General features: G+C 47.3%; 1 protein-coding gene across 1 annotated transcript in view; it reads right to left on the bottom strand.

Moving 5' to 3' along the window:
* Window positions 1-12,726, bottom strand: part of Plpp3 (phospholipid phosphatase 3) — an 80,385-nt gene that overhangs the window by 16,553 nt on the left and 51,106 nt on the right. Inside the window, exons 3-4 of the mRNA XM_047551854.1 lie at window positions 8,105-8,385; window positions 7,644-7,701 (exon numbers count right to left, since the gene is read on the bottom strand). Coding sequence (XP_047407810.1) covers window positions 7,644-7,701; window positions 8,105-8,385 — 339 coding nt within the window. The remainder of the gene's footprint in view (window positions 1-7,643; window positions 7,702-8,104; window positions 8,386-12,726) is intronic.

The following is a 12,726-nucleotide window of genomic DNA, read 5'->3' as shown; positions in this document are numbered from 1 at the left end:
GGGTGGGGCAGAGGAAGGGTGGGTTTCCCAACCGGACAAGGCCCACATCTCCCCTGCCACTGACTCAGAGATTTCAGATTGGAGCGCAATAAAAGAAAAAAAAAAAATTCATCCAGGAGAGGAACTTGAGGATGGAGGACGGGAGCAGGCCTCAGAATAGCTCCAGGAAGAGAGGAAGAGTGCTTACGAATAAGCAAAGAGTAGGTGCCACGGGAGAAAATTCCTGAAGGAAGCAGTCACTCTAGCAACAGCAGATGCAGTTGCTCTCCCAGATCCATCAGTAACGACTATAGTCCTCAGGAGCGGGACTGGTCCTGGGGTCCACAGCTGGGGCTTTGGGGGAGGCTTTCTAACAGCTGAATGCATCTTACGGGGAGACAGCTCTGAGTCCCTGTCACTCTGCACATTTCAAGTGAGCGGTCATTTCCCTCTGTGCACCTCAGTCTCATCTATAAAGTAGGATGGACCATATTTTCCTCTCAGAATCAAGAGACAACACAGAAAGGAGCCTGATGGGCAGAGGACAGGCACACAAGACGTTCTTGAGAAATCTAATCACCTTACGCCTTGATGAATGATATCTACCCAGTGACTGTGACGATTTCACCAGAGCAAGTAAGCCAAGGAGGGAGATTGCGCAATAGCCTTCCGCCCAGTGGCATCATCTGATTTGAGACGTAACCTAGTGGCAGCAGGCTTTGAGGGCAACCACAGCATTCAGCAGCTCTCAGGATCTCACAGCAATCTCGGAGCTCAATGGGTAGAATTTTGCAGGTTCTTACTCAAGTCACTCCAGGCCAGAAGTCTGAGCCTCATGAGGATGGCTGAGTACCTTCTGGACCTGGGGACAAAAAAATAACTGGAGGCTCCATCCATTTCCAGTACAAGGGGGCAGGAGCTTTTTATTCAAAAGAGGAAGTCAACCCTGCTGACCACAGGATGCCAGGAAACAGCACGGAGATGTCCCCAGAATCAGAATCAGAATGCCTGGAGGGGTTTCAGCAGTCACGCAGCCCAAAAAGGCTGGTTAGGAAAAGGATGAGCACAGCTGGACTAAACCAGAAAGCCTAAATCACCCGACCTCCCATAGTCCACAGTCGACAGGTTGTCCTGTGTTCTCCTCCCCAACTCTGTGGGACGGCCCCGGGGCCATGCTGAAGCATCCGCCAGCAGAACTGCTTCCTGGACATGGCTGGAAGCCAGGGTTAGATCTGCAGTCAGAACAACCTGGGTGGATCCTCTACCCAGCCACATACCCTCTGAATGGCCCCAGCGAGTCATCTATTTTCTCACAGATCACGTAAGGTATTTTAATTCTTTTTTAAAAATGCTGCAAACATCTGTTATGTTCTAAACTCTGAAAGACACCCATATGAATGAAATAAGTTCTCACAAAAATATATGTGTTTATGCATATGTATGCACATGTGTGTACATAAGTATATATGCTATCTGAAAGTTCTTTCCCTGTACCAAGATTCCGCTTCCATTTGCTAAAGAACTGTGGCTGTGATGAGGATCACAGGTGAGCAGTCCTTGCACTACAGAGCTCGCTCCGGCAAATGGAGCTCTCTTCTCTTTCTTGGTCTTAGTTTCAAAACCGAAGTCCTGCAATATTCCAGCAAAATCTCCTTACACTGAATTCCAGCCCGCTCCTCTGGTTTGAACCAGCCGGGTCAGATGTGTGTGTGAGTCACACTCTCAGTCTTGCTAACTCATTTGTGTTTCATGACGCGATCTGCATACTGGTGAAACAGGTCCTTACTGTCCTTTCACTTCATTTCCATTGCTCTTGGGACAGTTGGGCTAAGAGCGAAAAGGAGGCTTTTGTCCTTCCTATGTCCCTGCCTCCCCTCTTCCTGGAAGCCTGTCCAGATCTCCAACTCCCCACAGTAAGAAACATTCTCCCTTCTCCAGTCTCCCTGATGCTCCCACTTGGCTGTGATTCATGTGCTCAGTGGCTCACCCACGTGATGGAGAACTCGCATTTCTCCCTGTCAAGTTATTTATCTGCACTGAGGACAGAAGAAGAATTTTTGAGTTGACTCTTCTCCTCCTTTGGAAGCTAATCAAATCTTGTCTTCAGTCACTGTCAGGGAAAGAAAAGAAAACTACCAATTTGCTGAGCAGTGCCTGGATGTTTCAAATTACATCACCTGCAAATGTCATAATCATCCCTTTAAGTAGACGCCAATGTGCCCATTTTACAAAGGAAGAAATCAAGGCTAAATAAAAGAGGCCATGTTGCTTGCTCAAGGTAACCTGGAGAGTTTGCCTCTCTGAGTCCATGATCTAACTACAGAACTACCTGGTCTCCTTAGGGAATTACTGCTTTCCACCCACCCAAAGTCTTGATCTTTTGTACTAGTCTCTTTGATCTTTGGAGAAAAAAAATGCCATTTGAGGGAACTATGCAGCTGTCCTGGACAGAAGGACAACCTTCAAGGACAAGGACAACTTCAGGTTGCTCTCATTCACCGGTCCCACACTGGATAGACTTCCATGTCTGACACTCAAGCGGAGAGCTGCTCTGAGAGTAGATGACTGACCCGGTCTTAAGCAAAGTAAAGTCAGTGAGCTGACGTGGGACAGGTCCCAGCAGAGGTGATGGCACTTACCTCGTGCTCCCACCCTGAATCAGAGACGTTCTCTAACTATTCTGCAACTATTTACTTCTCAGGTTTTCCACAAAATAATGAACACTTTCCGTGTCCCCAGGTACTCACACGGGTCTGCCACAGAACAAGTTCTCAGAAACAGGTGGACGTATGGATGGAGCGATGGATGGGCAGAGGGGTGAAAGGGTGGAGGGACAGAGGGGTAGAGGGGTAGAGGGATGAATGAGTTAAGAAGGAAAGACATCTGATACAGTGGTTTATTTCCCTCGGAAATCTTGTTCCTGCAAAGGATTTCAACAGACTCTCCCAGGACGTGTGGGTACATCTCATGGGGCACACCAGATCCCATGCTCCGGGATTCCAAACATATTGAACAAAACCTCAATGACTAACAACCACAGGCCAGAGAACACGGCTGGCAGAGGACAGCCACTTCCCCGTCTCCTTGGTACCCAACAAACCCTCTGACACATCAATAGTTCTCATGGGGCAGCACAGAAAATCTAATAGGTGAAGTGTTCAGCAGAGGCAGAAAAGGTCTTCCCCACACCACAAAGGCCCTTAGTGGTCTATCAGTCAGTGATGAGGAGGCAAAAGAAAATTCTGATTGGAATGGAAAGGAGCACAGTCTCTGCGCATCAGATGGCCTGGGATTCGCTCATTCCTTCATGTGATATTCAGAGTGCTTCCTTAACCAGTGTCGGCGCTGCTTTGGGGAGTAGGATGCAACAGTGACTCTAAAGACAAGAAAATCCCTGGCAGAACTTACAATTTAGTTGAGAGAGACAAACAAGCCAATGATATAAGTCAGATGGTTAGAAATTGGGCAGTAAAATAAGACTACGAAGAAGGATGGGGCTATCACTTTAAACAGAGTCGTCAGGGAAAGCTCTCTGAAAAAGTGACCTGAAGAAGGCAAGGGGCAAGGGACAGATGCACAGGAAAAGAACACAGCAGCTAGGGAAGGTCTCAACACCAATCTGCTGCTGCCTAATCTGAGCTGCAAAATGAGGAGCTGCGGCTGATGGTCCCAAAAGCTGGTGGATCAGTGCCCTCCACTCCCTGCGAGGTTCCAGCCATCAAAGCAACCACCATCCTCCTTTCACCTGCACGCAGGTCGTTCTTCTAACTTCTCCTGTCTTCGTGGGACCTACCCTACCGGAAGCCTTCCCTGGCTTGTGCCATCTGCTTTCCAAGTTAACATGGGTGCCACAACTCCCACGATAATGGGCACATCCCCCGCCACTCCTGCACAATGCACCAGACTGCTGTTGTCTACCTGCCCCTCTAGTCTGAACGCTCCTCACCAGTCTCCACCTCCCCACTCCTACCAAGGTGCTTGCTGCATAATAGTCACTCACTAAGCATCTGACAGATAATGAATATTCGACACATAGGTGAGTTCCTTGAGGGCAGAGCTCAGGTCTGATTCATCTCAGTAACCCCAGAAGGTAGGAGAGCATCTGCCACAAGAGACACCAGGTGTGCCCCATGACTTGGTGTTTGGCCAGATATTGGCATTTTGTCCCATGTCATCTTCAGCCCCTAAACATGGAGGTGCATGACCAATCCAGATGTGGCCCCCACGGGTGTAGGCCAAGGCTCAGAGGTAGGAAGCAAAGTTTAAGCTTATAGATGCTGTGGGGGTTTTCAAACTAGAATTTGCATTAATCACTAACAAACCTTAACCTTGTCCTTAAGCATCTGTGCCCAGACATAATTTGGTGTTTGGGGCATGGTTTTTCCAAGCTACCCATTTTGCAAATCAAAACCTAATATGGAGCACCCTTCAAAGCCAGGGAGGCCATAGAAGGCAGCTGGGCAGGGGGGGTGGCTGGTTGGTGCTTCTGGTCTGCCACTGCCTTTGAACTCTATGCAATGTGGGTGTGTTCGTCCCTGAGAGCTGCCCATCTTCTTTTTAACACACAGAGTATTTCAAACTTCTTTCAAGTAGAACCACAGAGATATTGAGTTATGCAGACACCATCTAACCCCGCTCTTTCATTTGACAGAGGGGGAAAAGCCAGGTCCAGGGAAGAAAAGTGGCGACAACTTAGTAAAATAGAGGAGATCATCTTCACTTCACAGATGAGTAGTACGCTGGGTCTCTGAGCTAATCCCCCACTCCTGGTTCCATAATAATGCCTGCTGGATTCTTCAGGCAGAAGCTGTCAGCCCTACACCCTGCAGGCTCAGATGTGGTCTCCCAAAGCTCCGGGGAAGCTGTGAATCAAGACTGCCTCAGCAAAAGCACAGGGTGTACTGCGGGATGCCCGGATCTAGCTGCCCAACTCCTGCACTACCTGAAACACAGCATAAAAGCACCAGGGAGGGTCGAAGGGCTTCGCTGAGAGACTGCAGGATCTCCCACCTCCTCTGACAGGCAGCTGCGGTGCCCTTCAGACTTCCCTTACAAAACTTTACAAATTGGACATTATAAGGGATGAGGTTTCTGTGTCACATCACATAAAAACATGCCCAGCAAACAGCACCGCTCTCATCTTGGGCCTTTTGCTTTAGTGGGCGTTTCAGGCCAAGGTGACTTTACAGGTAAAAACGATATGTGTGCATGGACGTGTATATGAGGGTGTCTGAGGGCTGTAAATGCCAAATGCGTACATGTTCTCAGGAGTTGCTAAGGGTGTGCACCGTGTGCATGACAGCATGGGAGGGGTGATAACAGGCTTGGGAGATGAGGGATCAGGGACTCGTCTCATTCTCTCTCTCTCTTCCTTTCCTTTCTTCCTTCCTTTCAGCCTTCAAGCAATAGGAAGGTGCCATAATTTTTTCTCCCTCAGAGAGATGCTAATAAATCTTCAAGTCACTCCTTACAGCTGGGCACGATGGCATATGCCTGTAATCCCAGCAACTCTGGAGGTTGATGTGGGAGGATCACAGGTTAGAGAGACCAGCCTCAGCAACTTAGTGAGACCCTTTCTTAAAGTAAAAAACAAAAGGGCTGGGATGTAGTTCAGTGGTAGGGTGTCTCTGAGTTCGATCCCCAGGACAAAAAAGATTAAAAAAAAAAGGAAAGAGAGAAAATCACTCGTCACTCATGATTCACACGGAAATTCCTTGCCATAGTCACAGCTGGTAAAGGGGTGACAGAGTGGAGGGCATGGGCTTGGTGAAGAAGGAAGGGACGTCTTAACCATTAAAGCAGTTGTGAAGAAAGGCAAGCCTCCTTCAGTTGAAACTGGAATTAGGATGAGAGGTTATCTTCCCTAAGCTTATCCTGATGAGATTTGTCTGTGTTTGGTTTTGGTTTTTGCAGCACGATACAATGGAAAGAATAGACGACAACGTGGAGTCATTAAGACCAAACTTCAGGTAGCTTTTCTGGCTCTTATGGGCTGTAGAACTTTTGTTATTTCTTAGATCTGGGTTTCTTTGTTTCCAGAAAAAGGATAATCTAAACACATCTCATCAGACTCCTCATAGAATGTTACCATGTATGCTAGGTACAGTCCTTGGTGACACGTGGGACCCAGAACTGGCTCCCCCAAAACATCAGCATCTTCACCTTTTGGGTGGCTGTAAAGGACATTCTGCCCAGTGTTGGCTTCAAAATACTCCAGTGTTTTTTTCTTGGAATAAAATAAAGGGACATGAAAAAAAAAAAAAATGTACACATACCCAACTCTTCCAAGCACTTTTACAAAACACTGAAATTACATTTGTAAAATTGCTTCCAGCTCCGGGTAAAGTATACACATGCAGAAGGAACATAAATATCTTTGCTAAATTATCTTTTCTAGAGGCAAAATAAAAACAAACCAACAAACAAAAAGAAGAATGCAGGGAAGCGCTATTCATGAAGAAAAGATCCAGGTGTCATGTTTTCACAGGTTGGGGCCACCTTCAAGCTCTGTATCCTAGGTGCGGGCTTCACATGTGGAAAGGAGTGGGGGCGCAGGGGAAGCAAAAGAGAATGAGACAATCTCTCTGTTGTTGTTGTTGTTGTTGTTTTTCTCCCAATTCCTAATTATGCTTTTTAAATAAGTTGAAATCAAAACGTCCTTTTTCCCAACAGCTAACCCTCTTCCAAGCTCTGTCTGACTTCTCAACACCTTTTCCATCTGAACTCCACCAAGGCAGCTGGAAGCAGGAAGTGCCCTGGCACACAGACCTCATTGAGGGGAGAGGAAAGGCAAAGAAAACCAAACTTAACTGACAAAGAAAAACAAACAGCCTGCTGTCAGGCAGCTGGGGGAGAGGAGGGTGCTCCACCTGCACTGTCCAGGCATCTCCAGGAAATCAGCGCAGACACAGCCAGGGGCAGCTTGTGAGTGCAACCCACGGCTCCACCCCTGGATGAAGATCTATCAAAATGTATAAATGCATTCTACTGTCCTGTACAACTAATTAGAACAAGAAAAAAAGAAAAAAAAAAAAAAGGAATCTCAAACATGCTCCTTGGTCTCTCCAGACCTTCGTCTCTGGATCTGCACTTGACGGTGTCTTGAGAAGGCTGGGTGTCCTCAAGGATGCACATGTACCTTGTAAAACTCAAAACCACTCTCAGTGTCAGATAATGATGATCTTTAAGGAGGATGGAGAATAGCAACTATTGGGAGGAGCTGGATCAGAAGATTGGATTTGAGTGGGAGTTCTGGTATTTATGCAAATTTTGGCAGTTTGCTAGGATTCTCTGAGCCTTACTTAGTCATTCCCACAACAGACAGAAAATTATTTATAACATAAGGTTGTTTTCTAAGGATCAAATGAGTTAATGGATTTTTAGAAAGCAGTGCTTATACCATAAAAGCATGAGTGTCTTCATCACTTTATAATTTCAAAACAGATTCACGATCCTTACCAAGAAATATGGCAGATACTATTTTTAATCTGAAAAATGGAAGTCTGGAAAATAGGATGACTTCTGCTTAGGCAGTGGCAGAGTTCAGAATGAAACCTAGCTTTCTTACTAAGCCTCTTTTTCAAGGATTTCATAGTGAAGTCTAACAATTTTGAGGGATTCAAGCAGGGACTGGACTCCATCCTAAACAGAGGGTAGGTACTTACCACCAGATACAGCATTGTGTACATGGAGAAGGAGGCGTGGCCAGAGAAGAAGGACTTCCTGCAAGAGCAAGAGAGGGCCGTGAAAGGGCATATTCACATCCCTGATACTCGCTTGTCTGTCTTCCCTCCCTAGACTGTGACCTTGAGAGCAGGCACTGTGTCTTGTTCATTCTTGCATCTGTGGTGGTGCTTTGGACACATGCCTGGAACATAGCAGGCACGCATGAATAAGTAAAAGAAAGAATAAATGAATGGACTTAGCAATGCTGTATCATAATGGTCTCTTTACATATCTGTCTCAATCATGTGACTCCAAGTCCTTTAAGAAGAGGGACTGTGCCCTTATTCACCCAGGAAACCAGAACCCAGCACTATAGGTGCTCAGTGAGTGCTCCATCAACTGCTCTGCACTGAAGGGGTGCACACTGTGGCCACCGGGAAGTGCCGAAGTGGAGTCTCACCTGGCTTCCTGCACCTTGCTGTCGTCACCTCTGCATCTGTAGTTCTGAATGTAGCCCTCGGAGCAGTTGATCTGGCTGAAATCAGGATTGCAGACACTCAGGAAGTGAGGGCGCAGACGTCCTATGGACACTTTGGCAATGTCTGTGAAGGACTGGCTGATGGCACAGCCAAAGAGGAAGCAGCCCACTTGCTTATAGAGGGCTGCGATGTAGGGATTCTGAACTGCTGACCGCGACTTCTCCTTCAGGTAGTAGATCCGGTAGAATTCTCCTGTGATGATCTACAGGGAAACAAGAAGCAGATTAGGCAGTATCAAGACCCACCTTGAAAAGTGATGGTATAAAGAATACTGAATGACATAGGAGAATATTCAGTATTTATCTACATGTTATAATCTATAAAATTTCAATTTTCAATTCAAGAAGTATATACACACAAATATGCATCAGAGGAACAATCACGATGATAACTTAATTATTATTTCCTTTTTTTAAAAGTCCTATGCAGTTACATAATACATTGGAACAAGAAAAAAATATATAATCAATTATATATCCTCAGAGCTCCTCATTGGGAAGATGGAAATATCCCCTAAACATTACCAAGGGCCCTTCGATAACACATTGCAAAGATTAAAATCCGAGAAGCATGGTAAGTGCTTATATATATGAGAAAATCCCAGTGACTCAGGAGGTTGAGGCAGGAGGATTGCATGTTTGAGGCCAGCCTGGACAACTTAGCAAGATCCTGACACAAAAGAAAGAAAAAAGTGCTGGGGACGTAGCTCAGTGGTAGAGAGAGTGACAACCAAGGACTTTGCTACAGAAAAATAGAAGCGAATGAAGAATCGAGGACGGTTTAGGGGGGCCAGAATCCAGGGGATCTGCAGACGGAAGGTCTCTGGGATTTGGAGTGAAGGATCACCAACGGCACCAATGCAGCTGAGGCCCTCAGCCCGAGAGCCAGCACCGTGTTGTGATGGGGGTTCTGCACACAGCAGTGAATACACCCCAGTCAGGTCCTGAGTCGAACCCAGGCTCTGCCACCTACCTGGTGCCCTCAGCACTAACTTAACCTCCCTGAGCCTCGGCCCTTCTCCATTAAAGGATGCTACTCACTTTGCAGAGTAGTTTATTATAACAGTGGGTTAATAATAACATGGATGGGAAATGCACCAGGTTCTAGAAAGGGATGCTTCTAATTTACTTTTTAGAAGTATGGTGTGGTAAAACGCACACCAGTCTAAAAACCAAGAAACTTTGAGTACAATGTCTCTGACGTTCATGAATGTCTGTGAGTCAGCCCGTGTTGTCTCCTCGGGTCCTGAAGGGCAGCAAGTGTGTCCCGATCCCCACACCTTCCTCCATCCTCCTGTGTCTACTACTTGCCTGAAACCTCCTGGTTTCACATGCAGCACGGGGGCAGCTCTGCTCGGCAGGGTGAATGTCCATGAGGTCTACATATCAGAGGACCTATTTCACTTTGGTGATGCACAACCACACAGCCCGGTGTCCTGCTCTTAACTCCACAGTACAGCTGTGGCCACTTCCTGGTTGCAACCACAGCCCGGGGACAGCACTGGTCAACTCATCCCTCACCACAAGAGATCCTTTCCCACTTCCTCCCAGGGCCACACTTGCCCTTTCAGCCAGCAGAGAGCCGTTCGTGACCACAAGGGAAGCAATAGACTGGCATATCCGGGCACTCCTTTGCAAAGTCTCTCGTTACGTTTTCACACTGGGGAAAGGCATCAAGGCATGAGGTTCGATCAAGGTCCTAGAAGGTCCCGAAATCTGGGGAAAGAGAGCAGCATGTGGGACGGAAACACCAGCTGGGCCCAGGGACCACAGGTGCAGGAGTGAGAACAGCAACTGCCACCGCAAATGCTGGCACAGAGAGGCCGTGTAGATACACAGGTTGTACCTGTAAGCACCACCTTTGCTTTCCCACGTCATGCTGAGTGTGACTCTCTATGACAGGGACAAGGGCAAAGGCCAGTCCAACCTGCATGCTGGCCTAGCAATGTCTCAGATGATATTCTGAGACAGCAGAACTAATATCTAACCCTGCAGAGTGCTCAGAGACCTTCACCGAAGGAATGAATGAAAGGGATCAAGAAAGGAGTCCTCAGAGCTCCTCACTGGGAAGATGGAAATATCCCCTAAACATTACCAAGGGCCCTTTGATAACACATTGCAAAGATTAAAATCCGAGAAGCATGGCAAGTCAGAAATGAAAGGGACCATTATGTCCAGAAAAAACTGAGATCCAAATTAACTCACATCTAAAGATTAGACCCAGGTGCACTGACTCCCTGTCCAGCATTCTTTCCTACCGTTCATGAGCTAACCCCCTTTTGAACCTGTTTACACTTTTACCCTATGTAACCTTACAGGCTAACGAGTTCCAGATGTTTATTTCCACAATCATGTTCTCCTACCTTCTCATTCTACTTTATTTATAAATCATACTCATTTGTTCTATGCAGGGGAAGAACACGGAAGGAGGAGTCAGGTGACCAGGGGCGGTGTCCCCACTCACTGAGTGAATTCGGGGTATCAGGTTCTTCATTTGCAAAATCATGGCACTGGACTCCACGACTTATCCCCTCATCCCTGCAGTCACATTTATTCTCAACTCTCCAGGCCCACCTCCACCACAAGCTTCCCAGCCAGGCAAAGGTAACGCCGCAGCAGAGGGTTGCTTACGAATAACAGCACAGGCAGGAAGCAGAACCCCAGTCACGGACACCACCCCTGCCCCGGGATTGCTCCTGAGTTCCCAGAACCAAGCTGCTGGCTCCGATGGAGAAACTGTTTCTAAGCAGGCTTGATGGAGCAGCCATCAACGTGACTTCCAGCTTGATGCTGAGAGAGGACACGTGGGTTTCTACTACACATTAACTTCTCACGTGCACTTCCTGGTTAATCTTGGGTGAGTCACTTCTCCGCCTCAGTCACCTTAAGGAGAAGGGATCCGTGACAATGCCAGGGCTCTTCCCAGCTCTACAGCCTCAGTCTTCAAAGAGTAAAATGTGAATTAAAACCCTTCCTCCTCTCATGGGGAGATACAGAGGTAAAAAGGAGAGCATTTCATGGCATCTGGGGTCCCTAAGGACACCGACAGCAGCCATCTCCGAGAGTTCTCCTGCCCTTCGGTTTCCTTTGGTCGGCGACTCTGAGAAGACAAATCTATTCTAAGCGCTGGGTAGACCTGAAGGATGTGAGGCTGGTAAATGACTGAGTGAAGAGGAGAGTCCAGGTACTCTGACTCTCAGGTTCAAAGACCACGGCAGGCTCCATCAAGAGAAGTTTATTATTTTTATTGTTATGAAAACCATTTTCCACGGGAAGAACAGCAATTGCATTTGAGGACAGGGCCAGGCTGAAGCCATTTAGCAGACACATGACTCCCGGACCACATGGCTTCTAGGGCAGCCCTGACAGATTCTGGAGTTAATGAGCAACAAATTATGTATTTTCTCTATCCCCTTGTACAGAAGGGTCGGGGAGTCGCCAACACAGCCATAAATCATCATTATGAACCAGCCGGACTCGGCTTCTTGTAATCCTAACCTTTAAAAGCCCATTTAATGAAATTCGGGCTGTGAAAGGCAGCCCAAACACCGCACCTAGTCTACAGGAGAGGCGAAGGCTTAAATTGTTCCCCGACACGTTGCAGGCCGAACGCTGGAGTCCCAGATTTATGGCTTTCGGACTTTATTCATTACTCACAATGTTTTTATTCCTGGGTAATAAAATGAGCTCTTCCCTCCCCGGCCCCGCCAAAGGCTCTGTCCCCACCCCCAGGGCCCTCATTTCTGCCTCAGTCAGCAAGGCTCTGATATGTAAATTTCACTGCTGAGAAAAATGCCTTCAATGTCGAGGCCTTTCAGTAACAGCCAGCAACAGATTCTGGGGGTGATGGCCAGCTGCCAGGCAAGTGGGGACTTCTCCCTACCTGCCTGTTAAAGCACTTGGCACAGAGGCTGGAAACTCATAAAGCGAGGAAGCATGGCAGTTGAGCCAGGAGGGGACAGAAGGGACCAGTACTGGCCTGCGAGCCGTTTGTGGGGACCCTGTCTCCTGGGGTAAAGAGCTCCTCTTCCTGTCTTTTCTGGTGAAAGAGAGTTCAACTGCCCACATATTTACAAATGCTCGACTGTTCTGGAAAGGAAATTTGAAGAAACATCAGGACCGACTTTTTGGAAAGGACAGAACATGGGGTGGTAAGAGAAGCACCAGTTTAGGGAAGAAAAATCTGTCTGAATCCCATCTATGACTTTAGGCCCAGGGACTTCACCTATCTGGGTTTAGGTGCCCCCCCCCCCGCCCCCGCCAGCATCTATGAAATAAGATCAACAATATCTGCCAGAACTGCATCTTCAATAAGGGGATATGCCGACTGCCTGGCACCTCACACCTTCCAAAAGTTTGTGTTATTTTCTTTCTCCTTCCATTGGAGACAGGAAAAACAAAACAACTACAACAACAAAAACCTAGCACATACTTCTAGGGAATATCTCTTCCAAGATACTTCCAAGAGTTCCTTGAAAGAGAGCATTCCACAGTGAAGAGTTTGGAAGTATTACCCCTCCAGGGTAGAAGCAGAAAGTATGTGT

Source organism: Sciurus carolinensis, chromosome 1 (genome assembly GCF_902686445.1).
Source record: "Sciurus carolinensis chromosome 1, mSciCar1.2, whole genome shotgun sequence".
Lineage (NCBI taxonomy): Eukaryota > Metazoa > Chordata > Mammalia > Rodentia > Sciuridae > Sciurus > Sciurus carolinensis.
This window is presented reverse-complemented; position numbering and strand designations above follow the sequence as displayed.